Here is a 21084-nt window from a genome sequence, read left to right as displayed (position 1 = left end):
CACCACAACAACATCCGGTGAAATTGCAGAGCGCAAAATTCAAAATACAAAAATCGTAATATTAAACATTCATGAAAATACAAGTGTCTTACATCGTTTAAAAGCTTAACTTCTTGTTAATCCAACCAATCAGATTTCAAAAAGGCTATACAGCGAAAGCATACCATGCAATTATCTGAAGACAGCGCCCCACACCATAATACTTTTCCAAACCAGCACAGGCGTCACAAAATTACAAATAACGATAAAATAAATCACTTACCTTTGAAGATCTTCCTCTGTTTGCAATCCCAAGGGTCCCAGCTACACAACAAATGGTTGTTTTAAAGTCCTTCTTTATATCCCAAAAATGTCAGTTTAGTTGGCGCGCTTGATTCAGTAATCCACTCGTTCAACTTGCATTCAAACGAATCCAAAAAGTTACCAGCAAAGTTTGTCCAAACAGGTCAAACGATGTTTCTAATTGATCCTCAGGTACTCTAATATCTAAATAAACAATAACATTTAAAACGGAGAAGAATACTTTTCTAATGAGAGACACCTTGGAAAAACTACAACTACTCGTTTGTTAAAAAAAAAACAAGCCTGAAACCCTTTCTAAAGACTGTTGATATCTAGTGGAAGCCATTGGAACTGCAATCTGAGAGGAATTATTTTGAATATCCCATAGGCTTGCATTGAAATGGCCCGTGACCTCAAAAAAAATTAATCCGAATGGATTCTCCCCGGGGTTTCACCTGCTATATCAGTTATGTTATACTCACAGACATTATATGTTATTATATGTTATATATATGCATATCCTAGCTTCTGGGCCTGAGTAACAGGCAGTTTACTTTGTCATCCGGAACCTTGAGGTAGGAGGTGACTTCTCTGGATTGCTTTTTGCGTAGGGATAACTACTGGTTGCTTTATTTGTGAAAGTAGTTTTATGTGTCAACACAAACTCATCTGCCAGAACTGTAGCTTTCTTAAGAGTGAGATCCTTGTGCTCATTAATGTATTGTAGGTAGCAACCCTTTCGTGAAGCCAATTCTTGAATTGCTCGAGAAGTATGAGTTTCTTTAAATCCTCAAGGTCCCTGACATCTTGAGAACCACAACACTGATCAAAAAGACATGTTTGTTCCCTTGCTACCTCAACATGGCTTTGTGATTCTGTCTTTCGTAATTTACGGAATTGTTGTCTGTATGCCTCTGGGACCTACTCATAAGCCTGAAGGATAGTAGCTTTAAAAGTTTAATAATCTGAACTCTGGTCAAGAGATAAAGCGGCGTACACTTTCTGACTTTACCCACAAGAACACTTTGGAGGAGCAGTGACCAAATGTCTCGCGACAATTTTAGGGATGTTGCAATCCACTCAAACAGAGTAAAATATAAATCCACCTCCTTTTCATTGAAAGCGATACAACATTTACATTACATTTAAGTCATTTAGCAGACGCTCTTATCCAGAGCGACTTACAAATTGGTGCATTCACCTTATGACATCCAGTGGAACAGCCACTTTACAATAGTGCATCTAAATCTTTTAAGGGGGGGGGGGGGTGTCAGAAGGATTGCTTTATCCTATCCTAGGTATTCCTTAAAGAGGTGGGGTTTCAGGTGTCTCCGGAAGGTGGTGATTGACTCCGCTGTCCTGGCGTCGTGAGGGAGTTTGTTCCACCATTGGGGTGCCAGAGCAGCGAACAGTTTTGACTGGGCTGAGCGGGAACTGTACTTCCTCAGTGGTAGGGAGGCGAGCAGGCCAGAGGTGGATGAACGCAGTGCCCTTGTTTGGGTGTAGGGCCTGATCAGAGCCTGAAGGTACTGAGGTGCCGTTCCCCTCACAGCTCCGTAGGCAAGCACCATGGTCTTGTAGCGGATGCGAGCTTCAACTGGAAGCCAGTGGAGAGAGCGGAGGAGCGGGATGACGTGAGAGAACTTGGGAAGGTTGAGCACCAGACGGGCTGCGGCGTTCTGAATGAGTTGTAGGGGTTTAATGGCACAGGCAGGGAGCCCAGCCAACAGCGAGTTGCAGTAATCCAGACGGGAGATGACAAGTGCCTGGATTAGGACCTGCGCCGCTTCCTGTGTGAGGCAGGGTCGTACTCTGCGGATGTTGTAGAGCATGAACCTACAGGAACGGGCCACCGCCTTGATGTTAGTTGAGAACGACAGGGTGTTGTCCAGGATAACGCCAAGGTTCTTAGCGCTCTGGGAGGAGGACACAATGGAGTTGTCAACCGTGATGGCGAGATCATGGAACGGGCAGTCCTTCCCCGGGAGGAAGAGCAGCTCCGTCTTGCCGAGGTTCAGCTTGAGGTGGTGATCCGTCATCCACACTGATATGTCTGCCAGACATGCAGAGATGCGATTCGCCACCTGGTCATCAGAAGGGGGAAAGGAGAAGATTAATTGTGTGTCGTCTGCATAGCAATGATAGGAGAGACCATGTGAGGTTATGACAGAGCCAAGTGACTTGGTGTATAGCGAGAATAGGAGAGGGCCTAGAACAGAGCCCTGGGGGACACCAGTGGTGAGAGCGCGTGGTGAGGAGACAGATTCTCGCCACGCCACCTGGTAGGAGCGACCTGTCAGGTAGGACGCAATCCAAGCGTGGGCCGCGCCGGAGATGCCCAACTCGGAGAGGGTGGAGAGGAGGATCTGATGGTTCACAGTATCGAAGGCAGCCGATAGGTCTAGAAGGATGAGAGCAGAGGAGAGAGAGTTAGCTTTAGCAGTGCGGAGCGCCTCCGTGATACAGAGAAGAGCAGTCTCAGTTGAATGACTAGTCTTGAAACCTGACTGATTTGGATCAAGAAGGTCATTCTGAGAGAGATAGCAGGAGAGCTGGCCAAGGACGGCACGTTCAAGAGTTTTGGAGAGAAAAGAAAGAAGGGAGACTGGTCTGTAGTTGTTGACATCGGAGGGATCGAGTGTAGGTTTTTTCAGAAGGGGTGCAACTCTCGCTCTCTTGAAGACGGAAGGGACGTAGCCAGCGGTCAAGGATGAGTTGATGAGCGAGGTGAGGTAAGGGAGAAGGTCTCCGGAAATGGTCTGGAGAAGAGAGGAGGGGATAGGGTCAAGCGGGCAGGTTGTTGGGCGGCCGGCCGTCACAAGACGCAAGATTTCATCTGGAGAGAGAGGGGAGAAAGAGGTCAGAGCACAGGGTAGGGCAGTGTGAGCAGAACCAGCGGTGTCGTTTGACTTAGCAAACGAGGATCGGATGTCGTCAACCTTCTTTTCGAAATGGTTGACGAAGTCGTCTGCAGAGAGGGAGGAGGGGGGGGGGAGGGGGAGGAGGATTCAGGAGGGAGGAGAAGGTGGCAAAGAGCTTCCTAGGGTTAGAGGCAGATGCTTGGAATTTAGAGTGGTAGAAAGTGGCTTTAGCAGCAGAGACAGAAGAGGAAAATGTAGAGAGGAGGGAGTGAAAGGATGCCAGGTCCGCAGGGAGGCGAGTTTTCCTCCATTTCCGCTCGGCTGCCCGGAGCCCTGTTCTGTGAGCTCGCAATGAGTCGTCGAGCCACGGAGCGGGAGGGGGGGACCGAGCCGGCCTGGAGGATAGGGGACATAGAGAGTCAAAGGATGCAGAAAGGGAGGAGAGGAGGGTTGAGGAGGCAGAATCAGGAGATAGGTTGGAGAAGGTTTGAGCAGAGGGAAGAGATGATAGGATGGAAGAGGAGAGAGTAGCGGGGGAGAGAGAGCGAAGGTTGGGACGGCGCGATACCATCCGAGTAGGGGCAGTGTGGGAAGTGTCGGATGAGAGCGAGAGGGAAAAGGATACAAGGTAGTGGTCGGAGACTTGGAGGGGAGTTGCAATGAGGTTAGTGGAAGAACAGCATCTAGTAAAGATGAGGTCAAGCGTATTGCCTGCCTTGTGAGTAGGGGGGGAAGGTGAGAGGGTGAGGTCAAAAGAGGAGAGGAGTGGAAAGAAGGAGGCAGAGAGGAATGAGTCAAAGGTAGACGTGGGGAGGTTAAAGTCACCCAGAACTGTGAGAGGTGAGCCGTCCTCAGGAAAGGAGCTTATCAAGGCATCAAGCTCATTGATGAACTCTCCGAGGGAACCTGGAGGGCGATAAATGATAAGGATGTTAAGCTTGAAAGGGCTGGTAACTGTGACAGCATGGAATTCAAAGGAGGCAATGGACAGATGGGTAAGGGGAGAAAGAGAGAATGACCACTTGGGAGAGATGAGGATCCCGGTGCCACCGCCCCGCTGCCCAGAAGCTCTCGGGGTGTGCGAGAACACGTGGGCAGACGAAGAGAGAGCAGTAGGAGTAGCAGTGTTATCTGTGGTGAGCCATGTTTCCGTCAGTGCCAAGAAGTCGAGGGACTGGAGGGAAGCATAGGCTGAGATGAACTCTGCCTTGTTGGCCGCAGATCGGCAGTTCCAGAGGCTACCGGAGACCTGGAACTCCACGTGGGTCGTGCGGGCTGGGACCACCAGGTTAGGGTGGCCGCGGCCACGCGGTGTGAAGCGTTTGTATGGTCTGTGCAGAGAGGAGAGAACAGGGATAGACAGACACATAGTTGACAGGCTACAGAGGAGGCTACGCTAATGCAAAGGAGATTGGAATGACAAGTGGACTACACGTCTCGAATGTTCAGAAAGTTAAGCTTACGTTGGAAAAATCTTATTGACTAAAATGATTAAAATGATACAGTACTGCTGAAGTAGGCTGGCTAGCAGTGGCTGCGTTGTTGACTTTGTTTGAAGTGTAGCTGGCCAGGTAGCCTCGATAAGTCGGCTGTTCCGACAAAGATCAAACTCTGTTGAAGGTGCAGGATAGCCTGATTGGATTCGGAGCACTTCCAGATCCATCTCTCTTAATCACTTAATTGAATGGCATTCTTGTTCTAGTCTGGTGTCGTGACTTTACTTTCATTAATCTGATGACTGTTATTTATCTAATCAACTAACTACGTTTAATTGTTATCATGTAACAATTAACTGATTATGAATTTGGGGCACCACGAGAGCGGTTGTTTAAAGAGTTACCATCTCCAGAATTAAACTCTAAACTCTAAATCACATCCATAAAACAGTCAACCTATTAATCATAACCTCGTATCATATCGTCATTCTGAACAGTCGTAACCTCCTGCATCTGCAAAAACCCCAGCCTTACTTATGATTCATTACTACACAAATTGGTTTAATTATTTATTTACTAACTAACTAAATGATAACACGGGATAAACATGCACACTTAACACATTACAAACAGGTCCCGAGCGGACTGACACAACATATGGTGGCTTGTTACAAAGGAGATGGAGAGGAAGGGAGAGAGAGAGTCACTTCTCTCACAGTAATCATATACTTTGCACACGAACCGCCGCCCATTTGGAGAAAGAAATCATGAATGTATTTACGTGTGAATGCCTTCGTTTGCCATTTATCTCAGTCAGAACCAGGCCTTCTTATGAAGGGTGTTAGGCCTTTCTGCGGCACGCTTGTAAGCCTCTGATTGTCCGAAAGGTGTCGTTCACTCGTCTCTTCTACTGTTGCTCTCCTCTGCCGTCGCCCGGAATCCGTCGATGCGTCGGGTAGTCCTGAACAGAGCTACAGAGCTCACTCTGCTTCCACTTGCTCTGGAAGATAGGCTAGCCAGCCGTGTTGATGGTTCCCATTGGGTGATGAGAGTAGCGTACTACAGTGATTTGAGAAAAGTAGTAGAATGGTCCCACTTAAATTCGCTTTTCTAGATACTTTTCTTAGGACAGCAAATCAGCTGTACCAGTGATTGTCCGGGAGGTGAGCTTCTCGCCTCTACTTTGTGCTAATATTCAGAGTTTGAACCACTTTGGACGTGAGCTGCAGCTACACGCCTCTATGGTCTGAATGTTCATTTCTTTCCCAATCCTTTTATGCACTCTGGTCGAAAGGGCCTACAATACTCAAGGGAAAGAAGATCCCGGACAAGCCCCCATTTTGTTATGTTCCCCAGCAAGAAAACCAAATAATGTCACCCAAACAGAAGGGGGAACTATCAAAGAGTCACTGACCACAACGAAACAGGTGGGGTTTTATGAGGGGTTCTGAAAGACACTCATGGGTCTGTCCACTGAAAGTTGACTAGCAACAACAACTGGGACCTAAAAGACACTCACCATGAGCACCCACTAAATTTGATAAAGAACAGGCGAACAAAATAAAAACCCACACCAAACTTAAAGGCAGGAAGTGGAACAAGAAGAAAACAGGGAGAGCCAACAAAAAGTGTTAATCCTCCACATCTCTCAAGACAACTGGAGCACTGGGCCAGCCACTCTAAAATATCACCTGGACCAGCACAGGTGAAACACATTCTCACTAACGAGATGACAAACCAGCACAGGTGTAATGCATACTATACTGACTAACAAAATATTTATGGGAAAACTAAAGCCTGTAACAGCCACACCTCCTGAAAATAACCTGGATCAACCCAGCATGAAAGTGAATAAAACCCAACTGATGGTTACATTAACCCATGTTTTAGTTAATCTCAACAACCCAACTGTATGAGTCAAAATAACCCAGAGTGTGTTCTGTCCATTATTTACCCAGCACTGGGTTACAAAAACCCCCAATTTGGGTTGTTTTTAACCCCACATTTTTTAGAGTGTAGATGTTCTGTCGAACAATTCATTGTCCATAGCTTACACATAATTGTTTTTATTGTGTTGACTTTTTTCCCACAGATATTGGAAGACCAAGAACCTGTCTCTCAAGCGACTGAGCACTGGTATCCTCATGTACACTCTGGCCTCGGCCATGTGTGAGGAGATCCATCTGTATGGCTTCTGGCCCTTCGGCTGGGATCCCAACACAGGCAAGGAGCTGCCCTACCACTACTATGACAAGAAAGGAACCAAGTTCACCACCAAGTGGCAGGAGACCCACCAGCTGCCCAGTGAGTTTAAGTTGCTCTACAAGATGCATGGAGAAGGTGTGACCAAGCTGAGCCTTTCACACTGTTCTTAGACATTCCATCCTGGGTGACCGGGCTTAAGAGATTAATTTGGTGACGCTCCAATACAGCAGCTGACCTTGCGCTCACGTAATATATTTTGTGACTCAAAGCAGACAATGCATGATTTAGAAATAATACTTTTATATTACGCTTTCACTCTAGAAACACACTATCATATCACCACTGCATCTTGCCTCAGCTTTGTCCAATGTATGTAATTCACACTAACACTTTGGGTTGCGAGGAACATGGCGGAATATTCCAGATGTGGATTACTTGTTGATGAACATGGCGGAATATTCCAGATGTGGATTACTTGTTGATGATGACATCACAATGTATGTTATGCTGAATATATCACACTATAATAGTACTCATCATACAATATTTCACATCACTTTATTTGCATTGCTACCATAATTGTGTGGATAAATAGATCAATAAAACACACATAACTTATTTCAACAAGAAAACACAAGGGAATACATTTAATGCAAAATAATCACTATTACCAAACAGGGTTTTTCATAGTGTAGGGGTCGGGTGGGGGGCATACTGTAATTGTTATTAGGTTGTAGCCTTATTTCAAAGGGATTTGATTGTTCTTCTGCATAGTCTCAGGGATGGAGTTGAAATCAGTGTTTTTTTTCTAATCAGATTCAAATGCCTCCACTGAGGTGCAAACAGACACACTGTCTATTTTCCAGCCCTTTTGAGCATACAGTGAAACGCCACAGGTGCCAGTAGACAGACAATGGGCCCAGCCAGCACACTGCACTGTTATCAGATTTGTTTACAAGGCCTCTTTATGTATGTAAATTGCTGCCCTATATAGATAAAGATACTGCAGTGATAGCCCTAGTCCCACTATTTTATTGGGATTCTGGTGATATCTCTGGTAATATTTCAGTTTGAGGATGAATAATCTGCATTCCAACACCAAGCCATAGACTGAATTTAATTACAGTAAACTTTAAAGTACATGTATATTGTTGTTATCAACATCATTAAGATTAAGAATTAAAGATGCACTATGCAGAGATGGCTCCGTCATTTCCTGGTTCAAAAAATTTGAATAGTTTGCCTAATTTCAGTTTATGTGATAACAAGCAAGTATAGTGTAGATAATCATCGTACCATCCAAACCTCTGTGAAATATATTTTCCATAACCAAACATGTTGGATTTTTAACTGTTTGAAGCTGGTGTACAAAAACTAAAGTAATAGATGCAAAAACAAAACTTAAGAACGGGAAGCATAGAAATAACGCACCTAGAACAGATCTACAGCTTCTTAGACTTGCTTTTCAATGTGAATTTGGTCGGGCCCCCAAAAAGTTACATATTGCAGCTTTTATTTTTAAAGTGTCTGTGTTCTGTTTTAGTTTCAAATGACTTCAAATCTTATATTTTCAAAATACGATAGAACATCATAGTGATAAAAGTGAAAGGGATTTCACCAATCACTCTTCACATTGTGGGAATCAGTGGGATGCATACAGTAATATATATATTTTATGTATTGAACCACCTCAAATGAACACTACTTCCTATCTTTAGTCAATAACACATCACTATTGTTATGACCCATGTAGCAACACAGGGAAATGTTTTGCATTCTACCACATAGACATTACTTTGACTTTTTAACCAGATATTAATGTTTTGATTAATAATTATAGCATCTTGTACAAAGAGCATGATACACTATTGAATGGCATTGCATGCAAGAGACTAACAAATGTTCAAGGCTAGTTTTATACAACTTTTTTGAAGGAGATTATGTTTCGAGGGGATAAGGGTGTTTTTTGTTATTATTTGTATTTGTGATGATATTTTAATTGAAATATCACCAGAAATTATATGAAAGTTGTTTTAAAGCATAAATTCCTATCAAACCACTGGGACCAAAATGATTAGTTTTACCTTTCTGACAATGAAAGAACTAATGTAACTTTATTTTTTATATCTCTAGATTATCTTTACTCTTCTCAGCAAAATGTTATATGAAAAATATCAAGTCAAGCTTCACTATGTTAGAGGATTGGGTATGGATTGGACATTTTCTGTACTTAACCATTGATGTCAGTACAACGACTTTGCTCAAATGGTACCACATGATAGCCACATGACTCACAGCACATGCACTCATTGGGAAGGTGGTGACCCTGCTTATGAGTTCAGATTTTCTATGCTCATGAACCAGATCATTGGTTCTTTTCAAGTTCTTCAGTCTTAAATGGATGATGTATGCCCACAGAAGTATTTTAGAACATACCAATTTGTTTTCCCATCGTAGGACTGTCTGTCATCATTATAATAATACAAATATATGATACAAATGTGCCATTAGTTTGTTAGGTAGTACTTTACTCTTAGTCCATACCCTGAATATGTAGATTAGATTTGAAATGTAATTAGATTTTTCCCTCTTAGAATGTTTATTTCATATAAGTAAATATACCAACGAATGCCCATTAAAACTAGACATGTTAATTTATCTGAATGTAACGTGATTTGAAATGTTGGCTTAAGAATGGCAATGATGTACAACAATATCTTTCATTCGATGGAGGTTATTTATTTGATGATGTGTCGACAAATGATTTCCTGACATAGAAAACACTTGGATAGTTGTGTGGTATATTTGTCTTTTCAGTCTCATCTAATAGGTTATGTTGGTGATTTATACTGTTTGTGCCTCCATGAATGTCTTCCGTTGACTGCTTCTATGTACTGATCATCACCAAAGAAGACTATAGTACTGCTCACATGAAGGAAGGGAATTTATTCTCCCACACATTTCCTTAGAGAAAAATGTCCAATGTGTGTGTTAGTGTGTGCCAACACTTTTGTTTTCAAAAGGAATGGTACCAACAGAACCCAGTGGCATAGCGCAGTTTTGCGGTCCCCCCACAAGGTCTAAGTTTTATAGCTAATTTCATGCTATTTTACAATTTTTTCCATGAGGCTGCGTGAAAATGTTGCTGTTTTAGAGCTCAGGGATTCTTGAAAGATGGGACAATCTCAACTTTTTCCCTACAATTATTTGTCTTAATATTAATAACATTTGAAATATATATTTTGATAGACCAAAGTAGCAGCTAGCGTACCATATAAAGGAAAAATCGTTTTTTTAAAAACATTTTCATAAAATATAAATAGCTGGATTTAACTCCATCTGACACCATAAAAGGCATTTAATTTGTACAATTGGCCAACAAGTGTTTAACCCTACAGTTTTTTTTGTTGTTGCATGGGCTGTGTCTCAATCCACCGCATCGGAAATGTCGCCTTCTCACATCCTCTGTGAAAGGTGGCAGAACTAGAGCTGTGTTTGTCAGTCCATGAGATATCCCGATAATTGATATTCTCAGAAAAACCTCTGTAGCGTCCGAAAGGATTGGCTATTATTATGACCCCTCTATGGAAAGATGAGTCATAAACACAATGGTGTTCTCTGTTTTGCTCTAACCCCGACAAGCATCACGGGACTCCTCTGAAGTTGGTACAGCCGATCTGCCAACTTCTGTCTGTAGCGTCCAAACAGTTTGGGCTACACACTAATTTGACCCCTCTATGGAAAGGTGAATCTCTCACAAACACATACATGTTGGTTGGTTTGCTCTAGGACACCCACAAGCCTCACAAGACTAGTCTGAAAGTAGCAAAAATGTTTATGGAAGAACTGTATATATGGAGTTTAGTGGTTAAAATAAGGGGTTAAATAAAAATAGTTTCCTGATCTTTCTTATATCTATCTCTCAGATATAGGAGAGACACTTCAGAACAATCTTCCTTGTAAGTTCTTTGGACTGTTTATCCATGTTTCATCATATATATATATATATATATATACACACACACTACCGGTCAAAAGTTTTAGAACACCTACTCATTCAAGGGTTTTTCTTTATTTTTACTGTTTTCTACATTGTAGAATAATAGTGAAGACATCAAAACTATGAAATAACACATATGGAATCATGTAGTAACCATAAAAGTGTTAAATAAATAAAAATGTGTTATTTTTGAGATTCTTCCAATAGCCACCATTTGCCTTGATGACAGTTTTGCACACTCGTGCCTTAAGGGGTCCTAAAATTCCAAATCAAATAGTTAAATGATTCTTGGTATGACCATCTTGAAATAAGGGGTCTTTATGGTATAGCTGACCCTGCTCATTTCTAATTAATTCTGGATTTTAGATAAATCTGACAAAGTTGACCAAATCTCCAGACACAAGTTTTGAGATAAATATTAAAGTCACAGAGGGCTATTGAATGAAACATGATACGTTTTCAATTAATATAATTATTTTTTAAGCACTTTTTGGGAGAGTTTGAAATTGGGATCCTTTGCTCCAGGACAAGGGCATTTCCAGGCATAGAGCCGACATGGAAACAAATATTGAAAGTATTTGGAAAATTACTCCACAAAAAGGTTTTCCTTATACAATTTCACAAAAAAATGTACATTTTAGATCAAAGAATGCAACAAAATCACTTATTTTTCAACTATAAAAAAACTTTTCCTGCTGGACAAGGATTGCCCCGACTTTCAAGAATCCATGACCTAATTTCCTGCTATTCTACACATTCTGCCATGAGGCTGAGAGAAAATTTAGCAGTAATAATTTCCTGTAATAAAAATATTATTAATGGCTTATGATGTTTTCAGTACCATCTGCGTGGCCCGACCGACCTCCGGGGGTTTGGGGCTCCCCAAAGCTCAGGGGTGTGTGCTGCGTTTTTTTGTTGCTATGCCAGTGATAGAACCCCTGAATTCCTATAGGATTGCAAATCACCCAAAGTTGTGCTTGTATGTATTTCTTTGATAAGGATAAAGCAACCAGACATTTTCCTGTCAAAAAGCAATCATTGGTAAAACAGACATTAACTTTATTTAAAATGACTGCATTTACTCTGAAGACTTTGTATTAAAACATATTCAAATCATTTTTGTCTGGGTTGACAGTATTTATGGGCTATAAACATGTTCTATACTTTATTCAATGTGCATGACAATGTTGTTCCACTAATAATCAAGCTGAACACCAAATGTGCTCCTTGTCATATAGAACTCATGGATCCTGTAATGCACTTTGCTATCTCGGTTTGTGAAACAGAATAATACATTTTCTCATTTGCATTTAAGGAAATAACCATGATTGTTAATGAGTTGTTGCATAATCTGTTAGGATTATATATTGTCAATGATAAATGTATGTGCCTGTATTTTCCTTCCATCAATGCTTCAATCTGTCAAATAAAATAAAAAAATAAAAAATCTGATATACAACTTTTCTTCAAACACTTCCAATTAGTATTTACCTATTTAGAATCACACAAAGCATAGTCATATTGCAAATATCAGTTTGAGATGTACATACACATGGTGCTTTCATTTACTTTGAATCATTTTACAGTATTCGATTGTGTTCTTTTGCTCGTTTCATATCATTAACATACAGTACATGTACAGACTCAGCAGGTAATGATAACCAGGTTGGGAATATATAGCTTGACAGTGCGGCAGTTATCAATCCAGACAAACACACATTAATGCATAAGAGGATAATACACTTCCTATAAATACTGTATGGGATAATTCAACTTTCTAATGTAATAATACTCCCCAGATGCAATAGTTACACATTTGAATGGATGGACATCCCTACATCCTAACAGGCACACCTCCTGCTGGTAGAGGTTTCAGCCTCGTCGTTAGTGGCAGCACTCCCATTGGCAGCCTCTGACACAGGCCCCTCTGTGCTCTGCTCCATGCGTCTCATCACCAGGTCCAGCAGAGTGGTCACTGCCTGGTTCACCTCAGCCCCTGTGGCACTACTCGTCTCAAAGTAGGGGATACTAAGGAGGAAGGGAGGAACTTATTATACTGAATAATGAATGGATAAAGAACAGTTAACTTGTGGTTTATGTATTATTAAGGTCAGTTAACTTGTGTGTTATTTCTAATAGGGTCACTTCTAGTTTAAAGATGCTTAAGAAGATCCATAGACCTTGGCTTGTAGTAGATCACTGATTCCTTCCTTGTGAATTAACAGAGGTATTAAAATAGTGAGCCTGTTTCCAGCATTGGATCTGGATCGGTACCAATGCTTTACAGTGGTGCTGAAGGTATGAACTCAAACAACCTCAGCTCAAGTTAAGGCACTGGAGAAGTTAGCCGTGCCAATGGTAAGACGGCTAGCCAGCCATTTTATTGCATTGTACGGTCAGATCAGATTTCATAGAGGCAGCAGAATTTTGTCCTGAGCAAGCAAGTATTGATCTCACTTACCCATATCTGTCCGCCAGGTCTCTGGCTTGTTTTCCTTGTACATCTCTCAGGTCTTTAAGGTCTGCTTTGGTGCCAACTAAGACTATGTCTGGACTGTCACAATAGGCATTTGCCTGCAGCTGACCTGAACAATCATAACAAGACATAATTACATTTCAGTTATTTATGGATATGTCAATTCATATTTGAATCACAGCAAGATACCCTGCTACCAAGATAATTTACTATAATGCCCAGTGATGGAAAAAGTACCCAATTGTCATACTTGAGTAAAAGCAAAGATATCTCAATAGAAAATGACTCAAGCAAAAGTGAAAGTTACCCAGTAAAATCCGACTTGAGGTAAATTCTAAAAGTATTTGGTTTTAAATATACTTAAGTATCAAAAGTAAAAGTATAAATAATTTAAAATTCCTTATATTAAGCAAACCAGACGGCACCATTAAAAAATATATAATTACGGATAGCCAGGGGCACGCGCCAACACTCAGATATCATTTACAAACGAAGCATGTGTTTAGTGAGTCCGCCAGATCAGAGGCAGTAGAGATGACCAAGGACGTTATTTTGATAAGTGTGTGAATTGGACAATTTTCCTATCATTTTGGGTGTCAGGGAAAATGTATGGAGTAAGAAAAGTACATAATTTTCTTTAGGAATGTTGTGAAGTAAAAGTTGTCAAAAATAGGAATAGTAAAGTACAGATACCCCCAAAAAACTATTTCTACTTAGGTACTTTACACCGCTGATAATGCCAAATACAAAGTGAAATACCCAATCAATGTGGTCTGGTTCTTAGAGGATGTACTAAATGGATGAGTGACAGACATACTCATCCAGTTCCTGACATTCAGAAAACTCTGCTGATTGGTTAGATCAAACATGAGCAGGAAGCCCATGGCGTCTCTGAAGAAGGCTGTGGTGAGACTTCTGAACCTAGAATTTATACAATTACAACAATATTCAAATGCTGGTAAAGCTATGGATGTGGACTATCATTGAAAATCCTCATCTTACAAATGATACAAAATGTACTGTCTGCTTGTTTATGTGGCCTACCTCTCCTGCCCTGCTGTGTCCCAGAGCTGTAGGTGCACTTTAAAAGTCTTCTCTGTCGTTCCATCAGAGCCAGTCCCCAAATACGTCTGAAGACATAAGATGTCAAATAATTGTCATATCAAGAGCTAGGACCAAAGACATACTCTTTGGCTCTGGAATTTGTTTTACCAATCCAACGTACTGTTATAATTCGGGGTCCAAGCCCCGGAGTTGCTTGAAACCTATTATAATTGTTAGGATTATTATTATCCTATTTTTGGAGCACTATAGCTCTTAAAGTGGTAAGACCTATAGAGACCAAACTTGGTGGGATGGTGTACAAATACATCTGGATAATACGGGCGCAATTCAGCCAAATGGTGCAATTCAGGCTCCCGAGTGGCACAGCGGTCTAAGGCACTGCATCTCAGTGCAAGAGGCATCATTACAGTACCTGGTTCAAATCCAAGCTGCAGCACATCCAGCCGTGATTGGGAGTCCCATAGGGCGGCGTACAATTTTCCCAGCTTTGGCCGGGGTAGTCCGTCATTGTAAACAAGAATTTGTTCTAAACTTACTTGCCTAGTTAAATAAAAACAATAACAAGTGTTTTTTTTAAAATGGTGGCGCTATAAACAACTTTTGACTTCAATAAGGTCAGCCCCACCTCCTCATTTGACCTAGTAACAGAATTGGGTACAAAGGTTTCTCTTTACCCAATAAACACATTTTCCTCTAGGACCAGTGACATCACCATGACTGATCATCTGACATTTTGAAAATGTTAATTTTTCCAAAATGTTAAACTTTTCCTCAGACACCGCTAAACCGATTTCTCAGAAACTTGGTGTACAGCATCTATAGACCAATATCGTTATATGCTCCATAAATTAAGTTGATTTCTTAAACGTCATGTTCGCTGTGAGCCAATGAAGTTCAGTGAGCTCGGGCCTTACAATTCAAGTCAATCTAGGAGGGAACAGAGTCCCCTCCTGGCCATTCATCTCAATACTTTACAATGCTACCTGAAGTGTGCACTTGTTCACTACTGACATGGAATACGTTTACATGCACACTAATAAATCGATATTAAACTGATTATGGCAGTATGCAGATTATGAAATAGTAATGTAAACACCTTACTCTGTTTATCTTAAATCGGCATGAGGTCAAAATCGAAGTTAGCATCAGCCGATTACAACACCTGGTTTTCTGAGCATTCTCTTATTATTAGGATATGTAAACGCCTTAAATCGGCATATCTGATATGCGCAGATCAGCGAGTTAGGAAACAACTAAATATATGCGTCTGAATGTATGCGACTTTCTGCATTATCAGAGTACCATCAGGTAGCCTGATTTCAGATGTGTCCATGTAAACAGCATTATTAGGGTAATCATTCTTCTTGCAAAGCTTGTTTACGTTTTAATCAAACTATTATATTAATCTGACTATCCACAATAATCACATTACTGTGTGCATGTAACCATATGTATGGATTCAAGAGTATAAAATTGGTGTGAGTACCAAAGATGAAGTCAGGACCGGAGCCCTTTAGATCCAGCCTAGACTTTCTAACACTCAGACCAAGGACCAGTGGATCGAGACCATGACCAAAATAAGACCAGTTTAAATGGGTAAAAATAAGATCCAATAGAGTAAACATGAGTAGTGTATAGTTCTGTTAAGTTCAGTACATTTGAGTCATTTAGCAGACACTCTTATCCAGAGCAATTTAAAGTAGTGAGTGCATACATTTTCATACTTTTTCGTATTGGTACCCCGTGGGAATCTAACCCACAACCCTGGCATTGCAAGCGCTTTGCTCTACCAACTGAGCCCCACAGTGCACCATAGTTTAGCACAGTACAGTTCATTACAGTATTTGTTTTATTTTAACTTTTATTTAACTAGGCAAGTCAGTTAAGAGCAAATTCCTATTTACAATGACAGCCTAGGAACAGTGGGTTAACTGCCTTGTTCAGGGGCAGAACGACAGATTTTTACCTTGTCAGCACACTACCCACATGGTGGTCCTCTGTAGAGCATGGCGCTTGCAATGCCAGGATAGTGGGTTTGATTCTCACGACCACTCAAATGTAAAAGAATGAATGCACGCAAGTTGCTTTGGATAAAAGCGACCTGCTAAATGGCATATATTACAGTGTTACAAGATTGAGCCAAGACTGGAACCTGCAATTCATACATACATGCATGCTATTCCACAGTGTTCAACCCAAATCTTTGCTGTGACCATAGGTCAGAGGTTTAGTGTCTTCGTCTTGTAATACATGACAGCCCAGGTTCAAATCCCACCACTGCCGGTTTCAGATAGACATCCCTAGACAGTGAGGGATTGTTGGTGTTGTACCTGAACTGAAATGTATGACTTGTAAAATAAGGCATAATATTTGAGAAGGCGAGAAAGGCTTGGACCCCGGGTCATCGCTGCTTGCAGCTATATTTGAGTTGATACCCTACTATTCCTTGCAAAAAACAATCAACTGTTCAACCTTTTGGATTTGCAGAACCACATTATCATAAATTGGAAGCTGTGGAGCAAGGATGACTGAAAATGACTGAAGTAAAGCATCACAACTCACCACTCTCTTTTCCCTGAAGTCTATTCCCACTGTGGTGGTGAACTTGTGGTTGAACTTGTTGTCTGTGTACCTGTAGAGGAATGTGGTCTTCCCTACTCCAGAATCCCCTAACGACAGGAGCTTGATCAGAAAGTCATAATCCCAATCAGTCATTGTCATTGTGCAGCCTCGTGCTGAACCTGCCCTAAAATATTAAACAAAAGTACCATATTATGGTCATATTCTTACTTGCATGTAACATGCTTTGGCATAGAGAACACAACTACATTACTGTAAATAGTGGTACATTCTCCATTATTATAGTAACAATAAATACAGTTGAGTAACTATTACATTGCCAGGACTTCAGAAGATTCTATACAGGTCTTCCAGAGGACATTGCAGGCTTGATTTGTGCCCTTAACTAATTATATACTTGGAAACGGTCATAAATATACAATGTAATTACAGTACTGTTAATATAGCCAATATACTGCAAATTGCCTTAACATTTAGAAACAGGCAAACACAGGTCTAACAGAACACAGGTCTAACAGAAATTCCCATGATCACAGGGGCTTGAGGTTCCGCCCATTTTATTCCCCATTTTTCACCTAAAATGACATACCCAAATCTAACTGCCTGTAGCTCTGGCCTGAAGCAAGGATATGCATATTCTTGGTACCATTTGAAAGGAAACACTTTGAAGTTTGTGGAAATGTGAAAGGAATGTAGGTGAATATAACACAATAGATCTGGTAAAAGATAATACAAAGAAAAAAAAACTGTATTAAAAATAAATAAATGGTACCATCATCTTTGAAATGCAAGAGTAAGGCCATAATGTATTATTCCAGCCCAAGTGCAATTTAGAATTTGGCCACTAGATGGCAGCAGTGTATGTACAAAGTTTTAGACTGAACCAATAAACAATTGCATTTCTGTTCAAAATGTTGTATCAAGACTGCCCAAATGTGCCAAATTTGTTTATTACTAACTTTTCATGTTAAAGATTGTGCACTCTCCTCAAACAATAGCATGGCATTCTTTCACTGTAATAGCTACTGTAAATTGGACAGTGCAGTTATATTAACAAGAATTTAAGCTTTCTGACAATATTAGATATGACTATGTCCTGGGAAATGTTTTTGTTACTTACAACCTCATGCTAATCGCATTAGCCTACTTTAGCTCAAACGTCCCATGGACAGGACACCGATCCCCAAGATGTTTTAAAAGCTGATCAGAGAGGAGCTAGCACATGACTTGACCCAGCTTTCACATGATCAGTCAAGTGGCTGTCCTGTATGAGCTGTAGGAAAACTCAACTGTGGCTCCTATTGATGCAAGGAAATTCTTTCATTGTCTACATAAAGTATACTCTCAAATAGTTCTGAGAGAGAATACAAAAGAGCACAAAGAACTTGTGCTCCTCTAACTTATTCAGTTACACTCGTAATTTTTTATTTGAGAAATGAAATGACAAAGTATCGTGTAGTCTGATGGATAGAAAGATCAAGTGGAAGAAGATATCAAAAAGGATGTTTACATTTTTACATCATTACCATCATGGACATCAATTGACCCATTATAGAGTTGAGAAGTCTAAAAGCACAACCTTCTTGATTATTTCAAATGTTTTGTTTATTTGCAATCTGTGTCATACTTAAAAGAGGCCTGTCATGAGACTCAGATTCCTTAAACACTGAAAAAGGAATGAGATGCCCTCATTAAACACCGACTCATTTCCCGTGTGGATTATAAAAAAGAGCTTTGCTCCGTTCATCTTTCCCTCAATTATGACTAGTCTCAAAGTCCCTGCCGCTGGAAAACATGCTGCCACCCCCATTCTTCACCGTAGGGATGGTGCCAGGTTTCCTCCAAACGTGACGCTTGGCATTCAGGCCAGTGTTGAATGTTGGTTTCATCAGACCAGATAATCTTGTTTCTCATGGTCAGAGTCCTTTAGGTGCCTTTTGGCAAACTCCAAGCGAGCTGTCATGTGCCTTTTACTAAGGAGTGGCTTCCGCCTGATTGGAGTGCTGCAGAGATGGTTGTCCTTCTGGAAGGTTCTCCCATCTCCACAGAGGAACTCTGGAGCTCTGTCAGAGTGACCATATGGTTCTTGGTCACCTCCCTGACCAAGACCCTTCTCCTCCCTCAGTTTGGCCAGGCGGCCAGCTCTATGAAGAATCTTGGTGGTTCCAAACTTTTTCCATTTAAGAATGATGGAGGCCACTGTGTTCTTGGGGACTGTCAATGCTGTAGAAATGTTTTGGTACCCTTCCCCAAATCTGTGCCACGACACAATCCTGTCTCGGAGATCTACGTACAATTCCTTCGACCTCATGGCTTGGTTTTGCTCTGAAATGCAGTGCCAACTGTGGGACCGTATATAGACAGGTGTGACTTTCCAAATCATGTCCAATCAATTGAATTCACCTTCCAACAGGACAACAACCCTAAGCACAGTAAGACAACGCAGGATTGGCTTCAGGACAAGTCTCTGAATGTCCTTGAGTGCCCAGCCAGAGGCCAGATTTTAACCCGATCGAACATCTCTGGAGAGACCTGAAAATAGATGTGCAGCGACGCTCCCCATCCAACCTGACAGAGCTTGAGAGGATCTACAGAGAAGAATGGGAGACACTCCAAATACTGGCGTGCCAAGCTTGTAGTGTCATACCCAAGACTCGAGGCTGTAATCGCTGCCAAAAGTGCTTCAACAAAGTACTGAGTAAAAGGGTCTGAATACTTATGTAAATGTGATATCAGTTTCTGAAAAACAGTTTTTGCTTTGTCATTATGTGGTATTGTGTGTAGATTGATGGTGAAAAAAAACCAATTTAATCAATTTTAGAATAAAGCTGTAACGTAACAAAATTGGTAAAAGTCAAGGGGTCTGAATACTTTCTGAATGCACTGTATGTTGTTCTATAATATAATAATTGAGAACTAATAATCACCAAAACAAAAGCTAAACAGACAGGGGAATTGAAAATTAATAAAAACAATGAATTTAACAGTATTGATTTCGTTATTGAGTTTGACTAAAATAACACAGCATTAGCCATGGCAAAATGCATATAATTGCAGGAAGTTATCCTTAACTGCAAAAATATATCTCGGCTCGGAGGAGGATTTCTGAGAATTGCAGGAAATTGGCTTAAAAATGCTAAAATTGCAACAACAAAAAAACACCAAGATGGGGGCCTCTAAAATGTTCTGCTAAATGCAGCCAACCTTGCCCAATACCACGTGCTCTGCCACACCCACCACCACAGCCCCTTTTTGATCCAGAAAAAAATCCTGAGTTCTGTCAGTGGCATGTGTTTGTGATGCCAGAAATAGTTGAGAGCCATAGAACAAAATCAAATCAATCAATATGCAAATTCTAATGATGATAAATGGCCATTATGCACATAAGGAAAGTCTCACGTAGCCTTTTCAGAAAATGTAGGCCAATGATAAAGCCCCCAAACAATACAGTGTGACAGACAACACAATGCCTGATGATGATTAAGCCAATATGCCACACACTGATGCCGCTGAATAATTAGATGAACTTTACCAAGATTTGACAAAAACAATAAATAAATTCAGTCTTACCGATTTAGCCGGAGGTACTGCCAACTTCCATTCAGGGAGCTCAACCCGTGCTTGGTAAACACATAGTGGGGGGAGACATGCTGTTGATTGAACCTTTTCCCCTCTCACATGCTATAAGGGAGGAGTTTCCAGCTAAAAAAAACAACCACAGAGTGCGGTGTTCACAGACCTTGTGCTTTCTGGTATTTCTCAGGAGAAAAAAAAGAAAAACTGGATTGAGGCCCTGTCCACAAATAGTGTCCTGCTGTGGATTTCAGTGGAACTCAGCCAACTGGAAGCTTTGTAAACCCCTTAAAGGCCCCTTCTCCCGCTTATTCTTCTGGAAGCTCAACAAGTAGGCTAATCGTTGGCTAATACTCAAAACTGAGTTTTTCCTGTCTAATAAGTATGTATTAGGACATAATGATGAAGTCAACTTGTGGGGGGGCATGTGGGGGTAACATGTGTTGTGTCATCCACTGTATGTAAATCATTTTTACAAAAGGTCTACACTAGATATACTGTATATTAATCATGACACAGAATTGTGCACCTGGGAGCAGAATTTCACTGGAAAAAAAATCCACGTTTTAAGGCTCTGGCTTAAACAGCAAACATCACATGTTATGC

General features: G+C 41.0%; 2 protein-coding genes across 2 annotated transcripts in view; one reads left to right on the top strand and one right to left on the bottom strand.

Annotated features, from left to right (window-relative positions):
- The window catches only part of LOC129853261 (sia-alpha-2,3-Gal-beta-1,4-GlcNAc-R:alpha 2,8-sialyltransferase-like), a 21481-nt gene extending 9238 nt beyond the window's left edge, over positions 1-12243 (top strand). The window contains exon 4 of the mRNA XM_055919126.1: positions 6672-12243. Coding sequence (XP_055775101.1) covers positions 6672-6954 — 283 coding nt within the window. The 3' untranslated portion in view covers positions 6955-12243. The remainder of the gene's footprint in view (positions 1-6671) is intronic.
- LOC129853263 (ras-related protein Rab-27B-like) lies at positions 11827-21038 on the bottom strand. The gene is made up of 6 exons (XM_055919132.1): positions 20476-21038; positions 16888-17071; positions 14305-14390; positions 14078-14181; positions 13246-13369; positions 11827-12812 (listed from the first exon to the last, which is right to left on the bottom strand). Exons 2-6 carry the CDS (start codon positions 17044-17046, stop codon positions 12626-12628), a joined length of 660 nt encoding a protein of 219 aa, XP_055775107.1. The 5' UTR covers positions 17047-17071; positions 20476-21038; the 3' UTR covers positions 11827-12625.
- Positions 21039-21084: the final 46 nt, after the last annotated feature.

This window comes from Salvelinus fontinalis, chromosome 4 (genome assembly GCF_029448725.1).
Source record: "Salvelinus fontinalis isolate EN_2023a chromosome 4, ASM2944872v1, whole genome shotgun sequence".
NCBI lineage: Eukaryota > Metazoa > Chordata > Actinopteri > Salmoniformes > Salmonidae > Salvelinus > Salvelinus fontinalis.
The sequence above is the reverse complement of the archived record's forward strand: the minus strand, read 5'-3'. Positions and strand labels throughout refer to the sequence as shown.

What these genes read in the sequence shown, in the direction of transcription:
- LOC129853263 (XM_055919132.1), bottom strand. Translation starts at nt 17,046, where the DNA reads ATGACAATGACTGATTGGGATTATGACTTTCTGATCAAGCTCCTGTCG. An exon ending in GACACAGCAGGGCAGGAGAG is followed by an intron (nt 14,182 to 14,304) that starts GTAGGCCACATA and finishes TATAAATTCTAG; the next exon opens with GTTCAGAAGTCTCACCACAG. An exon ending in GAATGTCAGGAACTGGATGA is followed by an intron (nt 13,370 to 14,077) that starts GTATGTCTGTCA and finishes ATGATTGTTCAG; the next exon opens with GTCAGCTGCAGGCAAATGCC.